The following is a 20079-nucleotide window of genomic DNA, read 5'->3' as shown; positions in this document are numbered from 1 at the left end:
ACTTCCTAACTATATCTTTGGCCCCACCCAGTGTTTTTTGGTTCAGATGGAACAACTTTTCAACTGGAGTGAGGCGCTTATTTAATATATATATGGCTGTAAACATATCTCGGAATGTTGGCCAAGAGAGGTAGTCGCCTTTGAACACTTCCGTATCGCACGGAGGAAGGTGAATGTTGTGTTCTTGGACAGACGTACCTTCTATGTCTTTTTCACTCTTAACGAGCTTTGCATGCAGATCTGCCATGTTCGACATGCATCGCAAGTATACAGCATACGAGCTTTTATATTTCGGTTTCACAGCAGATACGCCTTCAGCGTCTAGCATATCAGAATTTACCAATTCCTCATATGCTGCCTTCGCTTTCTTCCGTAAAGTTTTCAACTCCTCTTGTTAAATGACCAGAGTATATTTGGTGTGATCAGTTTGGGCCGTGTCGTTGTAGTCGGCCTCAAATTCTGTCACAGCGTCTGGCAGGCGAATAAACTTATCCATCGCTTGGTATAATCAGAAGAAAACTTTGAAGGATATGGGACTGAGGACTATCTTCCCGAGAAGAATTTGTAACCTCNAACTCCGGCTACGCGATCCACAGAATTTTGCGCACAATTCACAAAACGTGCATATTTCAAACCGAATTTTTCAATAAATTGCTCGTAAATTTTAGAGCTTCGTTTTAATTTAGACCTCTTAAGTTGGCGGTGCGCACTAATTGTTGCCGGTATATTGTGCCCATATATGTAATACTCCTATATTGGCAGTAAGAGCTAGTACCGTCCGAAAACACTACAGTACAGATATATCAATAAACACGTACGAAAGAAAAGGAACCCATACGTTTATAAATAAACATGTACACGACACATTTACAAAAACGGCACTCAAGTACACAATACATTGACAAAAACAGTACTAGACTGTCTCGCTTTAATTTCGGAATGCTTACACATTGAGATGTTAGCTTACTACCAATATAGAAGTATTACATATATGATTGTGCCCAAAACCGATATTAAGAAATCGCACGCAGAAAATATGTTAATCAATGAGCAAAAGAACACACTGAACCACAAAACCACTCGCGGATAATTTAACCGATTGTGATAGATATGTATATTTTCTTGAGCGAAAATCCACTACGAATATATATGTAAATATTTGTATGTGCACTAAATGTCAGCCACGTATGTACCTTTTATTATCCGGTGTTTGCGGATGTGAATTTAAACTGAGTGATTGGGGTTTGTGATATTAGCAAGTGCTCTGTGAATGTGAGTATCTATCGCAGTCGCTACAGATGCTCCAGATTTGGAATTGCAATTGAAGTATGTCAAGCTGCTCCTTGTGGTAGTGAATTCGACCCGGTGATGGTGATTTGAATATTGCTCCTTGTGTTGTGGACTGTAACGATTTGTTGTTTTAATAAACGGCCGCTTGGTGTCTTTGTCTCGGCGGAGATGGACCATGAAAACACTTGGGGCAACGTTGCTCGCAGTTGCACCAAGGGTTTATTTTGAAAGGAAATAATCAGAACAAAACACCACGGATTAATTAAATATAATACAGTTGGTTTATTATACAATTCGCTGAAATATGTATGAGTAGTGGCTTACAATATTACCTTTGGTAAAATACGCAGGGGTGGTGGCTGGCAGACGTCCGTTGATTCTCGAGTTCTCGACAGAAGTGCCCTTCAAATTTTTTGAGATGTTAAGTTTGACCTCCAAGCAACCAACTGTTTGGAGGGGAAACTTAGCGAAGTTTTATATTTAAGCGGTAAACTAATATACTGACATGCTAACGGCTTAGCATTAATCAGGTTATTTATGTAAATGTGCATCCGATGCACATTTATGCAATTTTACACCCTTTTTTAAGTGTTTGGTTTAGCATGGAGGCCTAAACAACTCAGTACTCGGCTCAAAAGTATCGAGTACAAAATTACTTGGTATCGGACGAAAAGTATCGCGAATGTACTTGTATTTACTAGTATCGTTTCATCCCTACTTGCACACAATTCGCATTCGCAAAAGCTCCGCATTGATTATTGCGAATGCGAAAGCGAATGTTAAAATTAATGCGGAAGCTCCGCGGTTGCGAATGCGAATGCGAATATACCCTGGTACATACATTTAAATTATAAACGCAAGCATAATTGTGAAGATAGACAAATCTTTAAAATAATTATACACATTTACATGGTTGTTGTTTTTTAATTAATGATTAAATATTTTATTTGAAAATAGCTGAAAATTGAAACAAGTGACAAGTTTTTGCTTATTTAAATTTTAAACTCATTCCCAAAATTGGCAAACGGTCACTCTGGTGAAAAGCGAAGTGCGCATGTAAGAAGAAGAATTAGAAAATTCGAGATCACGTGGCTGCAAAACCAAATTTAATAAAGAAATTTGTGAAAATTGCGGAAAGAATTAAACAGAAAAATAATTTGGAGGAATTCAACGGAAAAGGATAAGTATGACAATTATTGTAAATGAAAAATGAGTAAAAAGACATTTTCACAGCTAATGAGCAAAGAAAAACAAATGTATCTGTCAAGCGCAGAAAAATATGGAAAGCTCGATGAATTTGCTCAAAGAATTGAAAACGCTAATAATAATAATAATTATGATAATAATGAAATCAGTGATAGTGATATAAGTGATGCAATAGATGTGGAAATTAGTGAAACAATTGGCGAAAAGCCAGACAAGTGTAGTGAGATGAAATCTTGGGTAGTGCGAAATAACATCTCGCAAAAACTTTATCTTAATTTATTAATTAAGTTAACCCAACACCAATTTAAACATTTAAAAGAAAGTTTAAAAAATATATTAATATTTTTAAAAAGGAACAGAAATAGGGTAAGGAAGTTTAAAATATACAAAATTACATGACAGATTCAGGAAGCAAATATCATGTTAGTAGTAAATGTAGTATTTATTATATTTGCAATTTTTTTTAGTATTTACATAACAACCACATAGCAAATAAAAAGAAAGTAACATATGTAAGTATTTATTATTTTTGGAATCTTTGTTTTAGTATTTACATTAACGAAGCACATAGCAAATAAAAAGAAAGTAGTGTAAGTATTTATTTTGCTTTTTAATGTAAAAATAACCTCATAACCAGGCAAGTGTGAACAACACAATTATTTTTGTTGTTATTTAATTTTGTTTATTTTCTTATACAAATATATTTAGATTTTCTAGAAAGATTTTGAGTATGCAGTTTTGAACCCATTGAATCTATCTAGAAAATCTAAATAAAAAAGCTAGAAATTTTTACAAAAGTTTGTTGATTTTTTTTTTTAATATTGTACAAAGTTTCCAGGGCGTTTTTGAAACGGTAATTGATAGATAGGGCGTTCTTCAACCGAATTTTGAGAATGGGTACTTTTGAACCGGCTGTCGCTATGGTGTTTGTTAAAGAATAATAGCATAAAAGAATTATAAAAATTAAATAATAAACATATTATTGATCAAAACTTGTCAATAAGTGGGTGATGTATAATAAGGAAGCACACTATGGAGAAAATAAGAAAAAAACTAATTACTAATTACTATTTTGGCATTTCTTTTTAACTCTCTTAAATCTATTATTACTTAAAACTACATAGTGCTTGAGAGCTAAAATTTTGTCCGAGTGCGTACTTGCGAATGCGGCTGTTAGTATTAAAAAATTAGTAGTGTACTATTGTTTAAATATCTTAATACTTACCGAGAACCAGCTCGACAGTTTTTAATTTTATGAGTGTCTTTTTTCCCAGCCTTTCCATCGACGTTGTACAGCCACACCAACTCGCCACTGAACAACGACTGCAGCACTTTCTACACTGTACCTCTAGAAGTTTTCAGCTGAATGATGATGCCCGCCTTTAAACGTATTAGAGTTTATACATATAAATATATACATATTTGATTAAAGAAAAAAACTATGCTCGTTCTTGATCAGAACTGTAACTTACCATAGCGTCAGCGTGTGCCTTGTCTTTAAGGTGCTCCTCCACCTTATACAGTGTTTCCTCCGATGACATTGGAAGCAAACTTTGCAGTAAAGTTTGCTCTTCACTTACCAAGTCACAGTCGGCTTACACTGCGGTGGGTTTTCGCAGAGAGCACCTTACATTCTCGCAGCAGTTGACCCTGCGCTTGCACCTCACAACGCTCGGGCATCTGAAAATAAAATATAGTTAAAACATTCATTAAATTTAAAAAAAACCTACCTTCTCGGCAAGAGCGCTTTCTACGGCGGAAAGCCTTTTCAGGATTTCCTCTTGTCGTGTCTCCACCCTTCCAAGGGCAGCCAAAATGTGTTGTAGCGCTGTTGAATTTCATAAAATTTAGGTGATAATTAAAAATACAATCAACATATGTATGTTGCTAATTTAATATACCTGAGCCATTATCCACGGCAGGTTGGGTGGCCATACGGTAGAGGAAAGGCTGGAACACGTCGAAACGGCGAGATACTCCAGCTACAATAAGAACGTTTCAATTAGGAGAGTGTCACTAATATAATGAATACTGATTCTTCTTACCATTTGTTTGGCTGATATCCGGCTCCTCCTCTCCATCAATAATATAACTGAATTCAATTTATTTCTAAGTAAAATTATAAAAGTTATGTAACATAGGAATTAAAATAAATTTATTCTCTACTGGAATAGCAAAATACTTATGGTTTACTAGAGTGCCAGCCACTGTCGAAATTCGACGGTTCTTCTAGTTTTTTAAGACCCTTGGAGAGCTTTTCTAACTTAGTCCGTCGTTTAACTCATAATGTACAAAATTACTTGCCGGAAAATCTCTTGCTTTCGAACTTAACCTTAACTAAAATTTTTGAAGTGAAACTTCTTTAGCGGCGGTTGGTTGGTTGGGAGTAAATTGGCAAATTCAGAGGAAATTGCACACGGATCTGGTTGGGACGGAAATGATGCAACGGAAGTGATGCAACGGAAATGGTGCAACGGAAATGGTGCAATGGAAATGATTGGGGCTGAAACAAGTGCTTCGTATGTGTATGCATATGGTATCTATAAATTTAACAAAAATTAGCTAACAAAAGGTTAAAGAATAACACTTAGAAAAAGACCAATACAAGAATGAAGGTAAAGGTGGCTACGTATATAAATAAAGAAAAGGATAAAGGCAAACGTAAACATAACAACCAAAACAAAGATGCGTAAAGATAAAGGCAACAAGTAAGAAAGTCTAAGTTCGGGCGGAGCCGAACATTAAATACCTGGCGCAAGTATTAAATATATGTTTTCCACCTTTCCGAAAGCTACCGCTACATGATAAGCCGGCGTGTATAAATTTTAAGTAAACTAGCGTCCTTAAATTTCAAAATATTGAAATTTCAAGCATTTCTGAAATTTACCTTTATATGAAAAGCGGCCGTAATTTTAGTCCGATTTCAACAATTTTCAATGGTTTACTTTTATGTGGCAAGCACAATAACCATACCGAGTTTGGTACAAATTGCTAGAACGGTTAGCGAGATACATATACGTGATCATAAGTGGGCGGTGCCACGCCCATTTTCCAAAATTTTATCATAAACGTATTTCCTGGCAAAGAATTGTTGCAACCATCATTTTGAATAAATTAGCTTTAATATTTACTGATTTATCGAGGATTTCGTATTTCTCGAAATTACCGTTATATGGGATGTGGGCGTGGTTATTGTCCGATTTTAAAAATTTTCGGCCATTTGGTATGCTGTACCAGGGCCAACAACTGTGCCAAGTTTGGAATAAATTGATGCAGCGGTTACCAAGATATACACATGTAACCATAAGTGGGCGTGGCTACGCCCATTTTCCATTTTGTTATCGATATTTATCGATTTTGTTATAGATATTTATCGAATTCGTTATCGATATTTATCGATTTTGTTATCGATATTTATCGATTTGGTTATCGATTTTCTAATCGATTTAGCTACCAATGGTATTATCGATGTTGCTATTGAAACTTTTATCGAATTGGTCATCGATTTTGGTATCGGTATTTTGATGGACGTTATAATCGATTTTGTTATCGATAGAGTATAATGATAAAAATGAAGATAATGGAAAAACAGAATAACATGAATGTTATTAAAACGAACAGTGGTAGAGGTAGGGATCTACATTGATAGAAAAAAAGCGAAAAAATATAACCTTAAGCAAAAGCAGATGTGTGTATGTATAGATAGATAAGTAACGTAAGTTTCACTTCTACAGTGTGGACCAGGCGCACTTACTTTTTTTTATATCTTTGAAGGCCGTTGGCAGGACTTGGAATATAACCGATACATTCCAGTTTGCCGATAAATTTCGATAATTGGATACATATCGATAATTCAATGAATTTCCAGAACACAAAAATCCCTAAACACAACAATAAATTTCGACAACTTGATAAATTTCATTATATTGACAAATTTCGTTAACCCATACATTTTTATAGCTCGATATCTATCCGCAAATTTCGACAACTAATTTTCTGTGTCTATAAATTTCGACAACTCAATTAACATTGGTCAATTTCAATAATTTTACACGTTGTTATAACTCAATAAATATATATAACTCGATAAATTTCGCTAACTATAAACTTCGATGACTCGATAAATCTCAGTAACTTGATAATTTTCGATAACTAAATTTTTTATAGCAAAATTTATTTCAATTCCTATCGAAAAGTAAGTGCACCTGAGCCACATTGAAGAAGTGGAACTTACGTTACTTATTTAGAAATTGTGAATAAAAACTATGGGTGTAGTTAATATAATATTATAAGCTCAAGGTTATATTTTGTCTCAATAGTGTTATTGAGCTTTGTACCACGATTTTTTTGTTAGGAATAATGGAAAAAACAATCAGCCCTATTCTGCATTTCGACTCGAATCGAAATTTTCTCCGTTTGGCAACTTTGGTATTCTGCGTTCCGTTTCCTTTCGATCAATCTTCGAAATTTACGATTATACCTATTCTACATTTCGATCGTAGTTCCGTTTTTCTAAGTTGCAAATTTGTTGACGGAGAACGTTTCAATTGTTATTTTCGTGGGTTTAAATAATAAAGTTTTATAAAAAATTTATGTAAAATATACTGTCCACGATTGTAAGTCATCATAAATGAATTTTCTCGATTTCTGTTTTTTCGCGAACGGTAATACGGGCAATACGAAAAATTGGCTCAAAGAATGGCAACCAAAAGGGATATTCCGCGACGTTTTCAAAGTGGAAGTCCAGGCGTTTTTGCTTACATTATCTATAAATAAGACTGTGAAATGCACTGAATACAATTTATTCTTTTTATATAAAATTAATAGATGTATGCACATAGATACATACATACATAAAATGTGAAGTTACATAAAAAAGATGCTTTTATTATTGCACTCGTTTTTACTAACTTTTTAAAAAGAGGTGCGTATGTTGTCTCGAATTCGATTTGCTATGAAAAGATAAGCTTTGTGGAGTGCACAAACAACGTTTATAATTTCAATGACTTCAAGCGATGATTAACACAGTTCAAGATGAATTCCTTATGACTCTTCACTCATCTGAAAAAGATCAAACATGTCCCTAAATCTCCGCCTTTCAACTTCCGCATCAGCAATCTGGGACTCGTTCTTGTCTTCAAGCAATAACGCCGCGGCTATGGATTTTATTCTTATAATTATGTATCCACTTAAATTTTATTTTTAAATTATGGTGATGCTAGGTATATTTAGTTATTTTAAAATATTTACAAACTTTAACTTCATATGCTGCTATAGTTTGGTGGCAAATATTTCTTTGTTTTGTTTCGATTTCACACATTCCTAGGCAAACAGCTGATTTCGAAAGATGTTTTCTCTCTTCCTCTTCTTCTTTCGTTTCGATCGTAACGCAGAATACCTAAGTTCGATTCCAGCGGAGCGGAATGCGGGAACGTAATCGAAATGCAGAATAGGGCTGACTAATTCTTAAGCCGTAGAAGTTATAGCAGCTATTTCGGATATCTCCCCATCAGACTTATTTTTTCTAGACTTTTAGCAGGGATCGAACCCGCGTTATCGATGTGCAAAGTCAGAAGCGCTAACCACTGAGCTATGCACACCCCGTAAGCTTTTGTTTTGTTATATTTTATCTTTTTTCTATCTTTATCCCTACCCGGACCTGTCGAGAGGGTAAGAATGGGGGATTCCTCCCCGGGCCCCGGGCTTTTTAAGGGGCTTGAAATATCAGAGCCGTAGCTTGTTATTAGTTTTTTACAATTTAATTTTGAAAGAAAACAATGCGCATGCTTTCACTAACCATGTTAATCGATACAGAAATAAATATTTTTCCAAGTAATGCGATGTTATTTGATGCCAAATCATGTGATGTCATGTTATGTGATGTTATATCATGTGAAGTTATGTCATACGATATGATGTCATATCATGTGATGTCATATCATGTGATATCGTATTATGTGATATCATATTGTGTGATGTAATGTCATGTGATGCCATATCATAACATGTGATATAATGTTATGTGATATCATATATTGTGATCACATGTCATGTGCCGAATATTAAATTGATAACGCTCTCGGTAACTTTGTCGATAAATATACCAATAAAAATATCTATAAATATATAAATATAAAAGAATAAATATATAAAATATAACGATTCCAAAAGCGTTTTATATATTGTTAAATATATCGACAACAATATCGATTATTACACCGATAACAAAATTTATAACATTATCGATAACAATATCGAATATTTTATCGATAACAATATCGGTTGTATTGATAGAAGTATCCATTATTATTTAACAATATCAATCCTCATCCTCATATTTATCTTTATTTTTGCATATTCCCCTTCACCTTTACCTTATAGTGTTTAAATTAACTTTGATCGTCGTTTTATCCTTTAGTCCCCTTTCAGACACGCCAAGTCTTGCTTTCAAGTCTGCTCGTTCGTTGGTGAAGGAGGTGGGAAGAGAGTGGAAGAGTACAGATACCTCCGTACCGTCAATTCGTTTCAAGTTTTCTTGTTCTCTTTTGATCTTTTCGTTGCTTCCCGTTTAAAGAACCAAGTAGTTGAATTCAATAAAACTTGATGCGTGTGGAAGCAAAGAGACAACACCAAAGAGAATGCGATAAAAATTGCTTTCAAGACTTGACGTGTCTGAAAGGGGGCTTATCTTCACGCACATTTGTTTTTGTTTTTATTTTTACCTTTAACCTTTTCATCGTCTATGTACGTACTAAACTTTATTTTCCTTCCTATATTGGGCTTAATCCCAGTCTTATTCTTAAACCCCTTATTTACACGTTTTTGTTAAATTAATACGACATATATTAGAAGCACTTGTTTCCGTTGCAACTATTTCCGTGTGCATCATTGCCCATTTACTCCCAACCAACGAATCGCCGCTAAAGAAGTTTCACTTCAAAAATAAAATACATTTATTTACCCTTTAGTTACCCTAACTCTTATGCATTTCTGACTGTCTCCATTTTCGTCTTTGTCTTCACTTTTGCTTTCTCTTTCTTGTCTTCATCGTTATCATTTATTTCGTCATCTTCATATTTTTCTTTATTTCAAAGCTTTATTTCAAATGCGAAGTGAAACAACATGCGAAACATTTCAAATTGATCATGTTGCAGCAACATCTATACACTAATACGGAAATGTTTAAACGAAGGTTTAGGCCGTAATTTTCAACCAATTTTGAAACCTCATCTACAGAAAAATGCCTTTCCAATGGTGTTCTTGGTTTGGAAATCGGTTCGGTAGAATCACCAAACGAACGGAGACAAAACTCATGTTAGTGTATTAATATATAGATATGTTCTCTCTTAATACATAATTTGAATGTCTTCATCTATAATTTGGGCTACAAAAATACCTAAATCAAATGAGGACACTACGGGCTCCCTAAAAATGTCCCCAACCTTTGTCAAAACTACAACGCCAAAACTGTCTGTTTGGGTTTTTTGGTTGACAATTTTTAGGGATCCCGTTTTTTTACTAAAGAAGAAACTTTCTTTTTCTTTTTTATAATTGATAATAAACTTATATATTTGGAAAATTTTGCTAGAATCCGTAATATTTCGTCGTTTTTCTATTCTTAAAAATAATTGCTGCAATATTTTATTCGGATTATTAATAATTTGTCTTAATTTTCCGTTTTTAAATCACCAATGGTAACCAATAACAAACGAAGCATCAACTTTGTTTATGATGCGCTGATTGCTCAAGCGATGCGTTTCGATAACTTTTCGGATGCGTTTTGGAAAAGTATACGTTGTAAATATTTTGTAGTTCGGCGTTATGGAACATTATACTTTGTACGTATGCAAAGCAATTAACGTTTTGGAAGCCAGCCCAACTTTACAAATTCTTTTAACATTTCATTAGCGACATTAGATTCTACTTGACAAGACTTCTCACAACAGAGAAAGCGAATACTGACATGCAACAAAAGAAAATGGTAATACAAGTTATCCGGTATGCAGTCTTTCAAAATAAACAACCCCGAGTACAATAAAAAATTGTCGGTATTCTGTCGATTTCCAGTTGCTTATTTCATTCAGATCTCGACTGAGTCTGGATCGTAGACCATTTTTGTTTTGAAATAGGACAAATAATTATGAGAATATAAATGATAATATAGCACAAACACATTTTTGGAAGGTTAAAAATGGAATAGATTTTAGGACAAAATATCTTTTATTTAAAAAAAGAACCCAACGAAACAAACTGCATCCAGTTTTTAGTGTTTTTGATAACAGGCATACAATTAATTGAATAAATATATTTATATATTGAAAACAATGAATAAACAATTTTTCATCGTACAAAGCATTAAAACATTTCACCTAAAAAACCAAAAGCAAAATTCCATTCAAAAATAAATTAATTAGAGGCCACTGAGATTAGGAAAATTTTACTCACTTACACAAAATGTGCCGGCATTCCTCATGCGCGTTTTGCCAGTAAGTCTCCCTCACACATGCCCGTCTGGAATATTTACTTCGAGGGTAGATATGAAAACGGCCGACATAATTTGCTGTGGGTGGAGAAAACATAGCAGCGCTCTTTTCTAATTGGTAAAATTCTTTGGCGTCTCCACTTGTCTTTTTTTTAGTTCTGACATAGTTTTGTCTAAATAGTAGATATTGTTTTAACTTCGTGAGTATGAAAAGTTCGTAAATATTACTTACTTTTACCTATCAAAATAATGAATTTAAAATATAATGTTGAAGCAAAAACTCAAACGCCATTGGTCACGTGGTCTACATATGTAGACCAGTTATATTTTAGCCTTGGTACAATTTCCAATCGCTCCCCCTCAGCGCACCTAATACACTGATCATGTGAGCAGACGTACATATTAGCAACACCTACTGAAAAGCGCAACTATCTTAAGAAGGAAAATTAAAAGATAGTACTATTTTAAAATAAGTGGAGTACGCTCGTAGATCACGTGACCATTGTAGGGTTAATAAGCAACTGGAGTAGCTTTTTAGTTACTCCTATGTCAACTAAATGCATGGGTTCTAACGGAAATTGAAATATTTACAATGCCAATATTTACAGATTCTACACTATCTAAATTCGTCTAAATGTTATATCTGCTCTATTTTTAAACGAACTATCTGTTCTTAATTCCCCAACGTTTTGAAAAAACAGACCCTTCTTTATAAATACTGTCCTTGTTAAAGACGTTTAGGGCAGCTGGTGTGCCACATTTAAAAAGTCTTACACTAAATTCTTTTAAAACCTGGTTAGATCCCACCCTTACACCATTCTGACTTGACCGAATTAGGAAAAGCTTCTACATGCCCCAAAATGGGCCACAATCCCCTATTAGAGCTTTTCAAACCATCTATACCGACATCTATCGAAATTCTCNTTTTTTCGGTGATTTTGGTAAAAAATAAAAAAAACTTTGTGGCAACACTGCAAAGGCCCCTATTATGAGTTGCACNCAAAATCTTTGAAATTAAAATTATATTGTATTCCTAAATACAAAAATTCCTCTTCAGGAAAACGTCGAATTTCAACTACTTTTCTACTTGTACCCAAAATGGTTCTTGCAGTTAAAAGTAACCCGTTCAGTCCAGCATTATGTAAGGTTTGTATGAGGTCCGTTACGCTATTTTGCGAAATACTATTTTTAATTGCCCACGTTTTTAACCCCCTACAAATTTGCTCACTTAGGTTTTTGTTNTGTGGTCGAAAGTGCTGATCGAACGAATTTTCATTTCGTATTATGGCGCTGATTCGAATTTCGCTCGTTTCGGTTGTTCACAATATGATATTTTTCGCCGCTGACAAGCTTTGTTTACGAATCGANTATATTCATCGATATCTAATTCAGGAAACACTTCCATAGTGCTGGACGTTCATTAATTATTTCGCGGCAAAATGTTTCTCTACTCGCGGATGGAATATCATTGTTTTCTAACCCATAAGTCGATTCATTCAATTTGGGAAACTTCACAACTGTTGCTTTATAATAAGTCTTTTCTTTACTTATAAGGTTAGAAAGCGTTCTTCTATGCAGTCGCAGGGAAATGCTAGCTATAATTTTTATACCCGAGCGCACTANAATGAAATAAAAAAGATAGCGAGTTTATAAAAACGCGGTAAAAATTAGCATTATTGTTCTGGTTGAACAATTCGTCAGACGATGAGAGCTTATAAAACTGGCCAGGAGTAGAAATACAAANTTAGACAAAGGCCCAGCGTTGCCGCTTTGGTAATCTTTAACCAAAATTGGTAATTTTTTTCTTTATTTATCAAGTTTGGTAATTTGGTAATTCATATTTCAATTTGGTAACTTTTTCTATTCGGTCTTAGATGGTTCTGCCTCATCGTGTTGGTNATCCAAATCTATTTAAAATATATTAAAACTATAAACAGCTCTATGATTTTGTTCTCAGAGATCGTTCCAACTGAGTATTGAGATTTTCTTTCACACGTAAAACCAGCCCTCCGAGCTTGTGTTTAGTATTCACGAAGTTAGAACTGCATAAANGCCTATTGGATGGTTTGCAGCCAGGGGTATCCGGCTGTATTCTAACGGCGCTCTCCTGATACCGGGTCACCTCAGGAGGTAGAATGACCTTGCCACAGCGGAGGGGACCGCTGTGGTCGACAACTCCCTTTTCCCCCCCTAAATACGTAGTCCGCCACGCTCGCCACGTCGAGCAGTGCGGACGTTTTTGAAAATGATGAACCCAAACTNTGTTTAAAATTAGTGTCTAGCCGCTAAAAAGTAAGAAAACAAATGCAAAACCATAAATTTTTAACAATTTTCTAATACTTCGCTACACCATCGAAAGCTAAATTCTATTCGAAAGAAAATTCGATACTCAACGAATATTTCCACACGGTTGCATAGCTCATAATACGAATTTCACGTTCGATCTTCGATCTTCGATAACCAGCGAAGATCGAAAATCGAATGCAACTCATAATAAGGGTCAAATGCACATATACATAAATGATCAGAATGAAAAAAGGAATCGATTAAGCGGTGTCTGTCTGTCCGTCCGTCCGTCTGTGCACACGATAACTCGAGTAAAAATTTAGATATCTTAATGAAACTTGGTATGTGTTCCTCTTTTCGGCGTAGGACGGATGGTATTGAAAATGGGCAAAATCGGACAATAACCACGCCTACTTCCCATATAACGTTAGTTTTGAGAAATACGAAAACTGCGATATTTTAGTAACTACTGAAGCTTATTCACTCAAAATTGATATTTTCAATCACTTTTAGACGAAAAATAAGAATATTGTAAATTTTTGGAAAATGGACGTTAGCGTGGGCCGAAACCCCGCTTTTTTGCAATTTTGATTGGTAATAGCAAAAATATGGTTCATTATGCTTTAAAAAAAATCAGTGCGAAATTTGGAATTTTTTTGGTAAACATCCTAGACTCGCTTAAGTCCATCAAAGTTCAATATGCTCAAAAAAATAAAAATTGATAAATAAATTAATTAATAATTTTTTTTACTAAAATTGCAATAATCTTCGAAAGTATTAGTCCTACATAATTTGGTATTTGGACCTTTTTTGTAGAGAATCGAAGTTAGTTAAGAAAACATTTTTTCTAGTACTTGAACTTTGATGGACTTAGGCAAGCCTAGGATATTGATCAAACATTTTCACATTTCACAGATTTTTGCTATTACCAATCAAAATTCTAAAAAAGCGGACTTTCGGCCTACGCTAATGGACGTAGCCACGTCCACTTATGATTACACGTGTATATCTTGGGAACCGCTCCACCAATTTCTGCCAAGGTTGGTACGGTTGTTGGTCTTGGTACCCAATTACTGAAAATTTTTTAAATCGGACAATAGCGACGCCCACATCCTATATAACGGTAATTTAGAGAAATACGAAATCTTCGATAAATCAGTAAATACCGAAGCTAATTTATTCAAAATTGATGTTTGCAATAATTCTTTGGCACAAAATACGTTTATGGTAAAATTTTGGAAAATGGGCTCGGCACCGCCACTTATGATCACATATATTTATTTCGGTAGCCGTTCGTCCAATATGTATCTAACTTAGACTTTTTTACTTGTTATGGTTAAATTACTGACAGGCTCAATTTCAAGTCCGTCTCTTCTAGCTGTGGTTAACTTTAATGTTCCCTCTTGTGTATCAAGACACTTTTGTCCCCTATTTCTGAAAGCCTGAAAAACTATGCCAGGATTTTAACTTTCATTCCAGCACGTTTGATATATTAGATCCGCTTTTCAGTATTAAGAAAGCGATGCTCTCCTCTCTCAATAAATGAATTATTAACACAAAGACATAAAATCAGCTGATGAATTTAGTTCTGTAGCTGAACAGTTTTAGATCTCGACACTTAACAAACTCCCGCCTTTCGTGACTCGGTGCAAGGATTTAAAATAATGTTTCCGTACCTCGTGCGGATGGTCAGTAAAGGAGGGTAAAACCGTTGGGATTTATAGGTTAGGTTAGGTTACACTGGCCGGCTGTTGCGCCTTACATAGACCCGTTGGTCCTTTGTAGTGCCAGATGGAGGTCCGTTTTACTGCGGTCTAAAGTAGTCGTCGTATAGGACGTCAACGCTTTTTGCGAAGTTCAAGNGCAAGGTGAAAGTTGTTCCAGCGTACCTTGGCTACTAGAATTGTGTAATCTTTAACAAACTGCTTGAAAGTGGCCATTGCTAAGTATATCCACCGCGTCCTTTCCTGGAAGGTTTTGGGTGGTCCTACCTATCCCTGTCAGTTCGTCTGCTTTGCAATTACCATCAATTTTCCAGTGTACCCGGCAACCATATATATGAGTAGAATTCTACGTAAATATGTATGTTCACGTTCAAAAAGCTACGGCATTCAGCGGGGGACTTCACTCTGTCTATGTGTGAGTCGAAAGCTTTCCTTCAAGCGTTGAATTTTTGATATATTTTCTTGTCACTTGTTTACATACAGTGGGCGAAAAAATTATAGCCGCACCATATTTTGACAAGTCATATATATAGACATATTACAAAAAATTACCAAACTGTACAAGCATACATGTCGAGCCCCAACTGCCAAAATAACGTATGCATGTTTGTGCGGTTCTGCACATAAAATAAGATTGGTAATTTTTTGTTGAATTTGGTAACTTTTTTCGGTGATTTTGGTAAAAAATAAAAAAAACTTTGTGGCAACACTGCAAAGGCCCCTATTATGAGTTGCACTCGATTTTCGACTGTGGTCGAAAGTGCTGATCGAACGAATTTTCATTTCGTATTATGGCGCTGATTCGAATTTCGCTCGTTTCGGTTGTTCACAATATGATATTTTTCGCCGCTGACAAGCTTTGTTTACGAATCGAGCAAATTAAAATGAAATAAAAAAGATAGCGAGTTTATAAAAACGCGGTAAAAATTAGCATTATTGTTCTGGTTGAACAATTCGTCAGACGATGAGAGCTTATAAAACTGGCCAGGAGTAGAAATACAAAATATTTAAGAAATTTTGTGATCCAAATCTATTTAAAATATATTAAAACTATAAACAGCTCTATGATTTTGTTCTCAGAGATCGTTCCAACTGAGTATTGAGATTTTCTTTCACACGTAAAACCAGCCCTCCGAGCTTGTGTTTAGTATTCACGAAGTTAGAACTGCATAAAATTAACAAAAATTGTTTAAAATTAGTGTCTAGCCGCTAAAAAGTAAGAAAACAAATGCAAAACCATAAATTTTTAACAATTTTCTAATACTTCGCTACACCATCGAAAGCTAAATTCTATTCGAAAGAAAATTCGATACTCAACGAATATTTCCACACGGTTGCATAGCTCATAATACGAATTTCACGTTCGATCTTCGATCTTCGATAACCAGCGAAGATCGAAAATCGAATGCAACTCATAATAAGGGTCAAATGCACATATACATAAATGATCAGAATGAAAAAAGGAATCGATTAAGCGGTGTCTGTCTGTCCGTCCGTCCGTCTGTGCACACGATAACTCGAGTAAAAATTTAGATATCTTAATGAAACTTGGTATGTGTTCCTCTTTTCGGCGTAGGACGGATGGTATTGAAAATGGGCAAAATCGGACAATAACCACGCCTACTTCCCATATAACGTTAGTTTTGAGAAATACGAAAACTGCGATATTTTAGTAACTACTGAAGCTTATTCACTCAAAATTGATATTTTCAATCACTTTTAGACGAAAAATAAGAATATTGTAAATTTTTGGAAAATGGACGTTAGCGTGGGCCGAAACCCCGCTTTTTTGCAATTTTGATTGGTAATAGCAAAAATATGGTTCATTATGCTTTAAAAAAAATCAGTGCGAAATTTGGAATTTTTTTGGTAAACATCCTAGACTCGCTTAAGTCCATCAAAGTTCAATATGCTCAAAAAAATAAAAATTGATAAATAAATTAATTAATAATTTTTTTTACTAAAATTGCAATAATCTTCGAAAGTATTAGTCCTACATAATTTGGTATTTGGACCTTTTTTGTAGAGAATCGAAGTTAGTTAAGAAAACATTTTTTCTAGTACTTGAACTTTGATGGACTTAGGCAAGCCTAGGATATTGATCAAACATTTTCACATTTCACAGATTTTTGCTATTACCAATCAAAATTCTAAAAAAGCGGACTTTCGGCCTACGCTAATGGACGTAGCCACGTCCACTTATGATTACACGTGTATATCTTGGGAACCGCTCCACCAATTTCTGCCAAGGTTGGTACGGTTGTTGGTCTTGGTACCCAATTACTGAAAATTTTTTAAATCGGACAATAGCGACGCCCACATCCTATATAACGGTAATTTAGAGAAATACGAAATCTTCGATAAATCAGTAAATACCGAAGCTAATTTATTCAAAATTGATGTTTGCAATAATTCTTTGGCACAAAATACGTTTATGGTAAAATTTTGGAAAATGGGCTCGGCACCGCCACTTATGATCACATATATTTATTTCGGTAGCCGTTCGTCCAATATGTATCTAACTTAGACTTTTTTACTTGTTATGGTTAAATTACTGACAGGCTCAATTTCAAGTCCGTCTCTTCTAGCTGTGGTTAACTTTAATGTTCCCTCTTGTGTATCAAGACACTTTTGTCCCCTATTTCTGAAAGCCTGAAAAACTATGCCAGGATTTTAACTTTCATTCCAGCACGTTTGATATATTAGATCCGCTTTTCAGTATTAAGAAAGCGATGCTCTCCTCTCTCAATAAATGAATTATTAACACAAAGACATAAAATCAGCTGATGAATTTAGTTCTGTAGCTGAACAGTTTTAGATCTCGACACTTAACAAACTCCCGCCTTTCGTGACTCGGTGCAAGGATTTAAAATAATGTTTCCGTACCTCGTGCGGATGGTCAGTAAAGGAGGGTAAAACCGTTGGGATTTATAGGTTAGGTTAGGTTACACTGGCCGGCTGTTGCGCCTTACATAGACCCGTTGGTCCTTTGTAGTGCCAGATGGAGGTCCGTTTTACTGCGGTCTAAAGTAGTCGTCGTATAGGACGTCAACGCTTTTTGCGAAGTTCAAGAGTGCCTTAATATCCAGTTTTGAAACCTCCTCTAGTCCTTTAAACTGCGAAGCTCCGAGATAACTAAGACGATTTCTAGCTAAGGCCGGACAGAAACAGAGGAGGTGTTCTAACGTCTCACTCATGCCTTCCTCCCTGCACTTCCTGCATGCGTCACTGTTACTAATGCCCATTCTGCTTGCGTGGGATGCCAGTAGGTTGTGGCCCGTCATTAGGCCGACAACTGTCCTGCAATCCCTACGTGACCGTGTAAGCAAGAAATGGGTGTTTCCTTTGCTGCTATTGCACATGATCTTGGTGGTTTTGCATGTCGCTAATGCGTTCCATCTCCCCCTGATCCGGCACCCAGCTCTTTCGGAAATTTCATTGTAGATCGTTTTTAGCGACTTTTGTATTTCCCGTACTGGTTCGCTAGCAAGACGGATGGCACTTTTGGCAATCTCATCAGCTATTTCGTTGCCTAAAATGCCCTTGTGGCCTGGAACCCAGTATATATGCAGCCGTTTACTCTCGGCCGCCCTGTCTACTGCTTCCCTGCTTCTAAGGACATTTTCTGACGCAATACGATGTGAGATTATGGCCTTAATCGCCGCCTGGCTATCGACATATATATTGATATTTTTTATATAATTTCCTGCGTTGCTAGCTATCTCAGCAGCTTTCCCTACAGCGAAGACTTCCGCCTGGAAAATACTGCAGTACTCTGGAAGCTTGAAGGGTTGCCTGAGGTCTAGCTCGGCGCAATAGACTCCGGCGCCCACTCCATCAGCCATTTTTGATCCATCCGTGTAGATGTTATACGTTACGCCGGCGGGTCGCGTGCTCATGCGCCATCCGCCCTCCTTAACCGTAGCTTTAAACCTTCTTCCCCAGATGAAGCGTGGGGGTATGTGGTCTATTTTGTCCTCCATCCCCCTGCATATCGAGCTGTGCCCGAAGGTTCTTGCGGAGAATTCACCTAAGGCCATCAATCTCGTGGCGGATTTCGCTGCAGTGCTCTCCACCGCGATGTCGATTGGTGGTAGGCCAAGTAGCCTTTCAAGTGCCGCCGTTGGAGTGGTCCTTAGCGCTCCTGTTATGCACAGTGCAGCGAGCCGCTGTAATCGCTCCAATGGTTTTCTATACGAAATTTTGTTTGCAGCGGTCCACCATACCAGAGCACCGTAGAGCAATATGGGCTTAACTACCGCTGTGTAACACCAATGCATGAGGCCAGGGGATAGGCCCCATGTGGTACCCAGCATCTTTTTACATGCGTAAAGGGCACCACTGGCCTTTTTCACCCTTTCCTCCACATTTAGCTTCCACATCAGTTTGCTGTCCAAAATTACTCCCAGGTACTTGGTGTGATCCTTGATTGATAGCTCCGCCCCGTTGAGCCTCGGGGGTTTCCACGCGGGGATTTTGTACCTTCTTGTGAACAGTACCGCATCCGTTTTGTCAGCATTTACCTCTAAGTTGACTGTTGTCGCCCATCGATGTACGACCCTTAGAGCGCTTTCCATTACGTTACTGATGGTGTCTAGGAATTTCCCCGTAACAACTATAGCTATGTCGTCCGCATAGGCAATTAGTCTGGGTGCTTTCCCTTCGAATTTTCCCAGAAGCTCATTCGCTACGAGTAGCCACAGGAGTGGTGACAGAACACCACCCTGAGGAGTTCCTCTATGCGCTAGTCTGAGCAACCTGGCTTCGTTCCACTCCGCCTTAATTTTCCTGCAGCTCAGCAGGCTTTTTATCCATAGTAGGATGGCAGACTCTACCTGGGCTGCTTCTAGGCTTTCCATTATTGCCTCATAGGAGACAATAGGATTGGGATTTATAAAAAGAAAAAAGTATTCCGACGAACTGATAACCTCCTCCTTTTTTGAAGTCAGTTAAAAATTAATAAATCAATGGTTTTAATTTCTAATAATGATTTTATTTAAAAATACAATTTTTGTTTTTGTTGTTTTTTGTGTGGCTCTTTGTAGCCTTTAAAATTTACATGTGGCTCTTTTCGGCCTCGGCCTTGCTCAC

At 36.2% G+C, this 20079-nt stretch overlaps 1 protein-coding gene and 1 pseudogene across 1 annotated transcript; both read right to left on the bottom strand.

Annotated features, from left to right (window-relative positions):
• Positions 1 to 3549: 3549 nt before the first annotated feature.
• Positions 3550 to 4431, bottom strand: LOC108358850 (uncharacterized; annotated as a pseudogene).
• A 10556-nt stretch (positions 4432 to 14987) lies between these two features.
• LOC108358852 (uncharacterized) lies at positions 14988 to 19859 on the bottom strand. The gene is made up of 2 exons (XM_017610348.1): positions 18061 to 19859; positions 14988 to 15126 (listed from the first exon to the last, which is right to left on the bottom strand). Exons 1-2 carry the CDS (start codon positions 19845 to 19847, stop codon positions 15069 to 15071), a joined length of 1845 nt encoding a protein of 614 aa, XP_017465837.1. The 5' UTR covers positions 19848 to 19859; the 3' UTR covers positions 14988 to 15068.
• Positions 19860 to 20079: the final 220 nt, after the last annotated feature.

Source organism: Rhagoletis zephyria, unplaced genomic scaffold (assembly GCF_001687245.7).
Source record: "Rhagoletis zephyria isolate East Lansing unplaced genomic scaffold, Rhagoletis_zephyria_1.1 Rzeph_scaffold_00305, whole genome shotgun sequence".
Classification (NCBI taxonomy): Eukaryota; Metazoa; Arthropoda; class Insecta; order Diptera; family Tephritidae; genus Rhagoletis; species Rhagoletis zephyria.
Note: the sequence above shows the minus strand (reverse complement) of the source record. Positions and strands in the feature narration are given on the sequence as shown.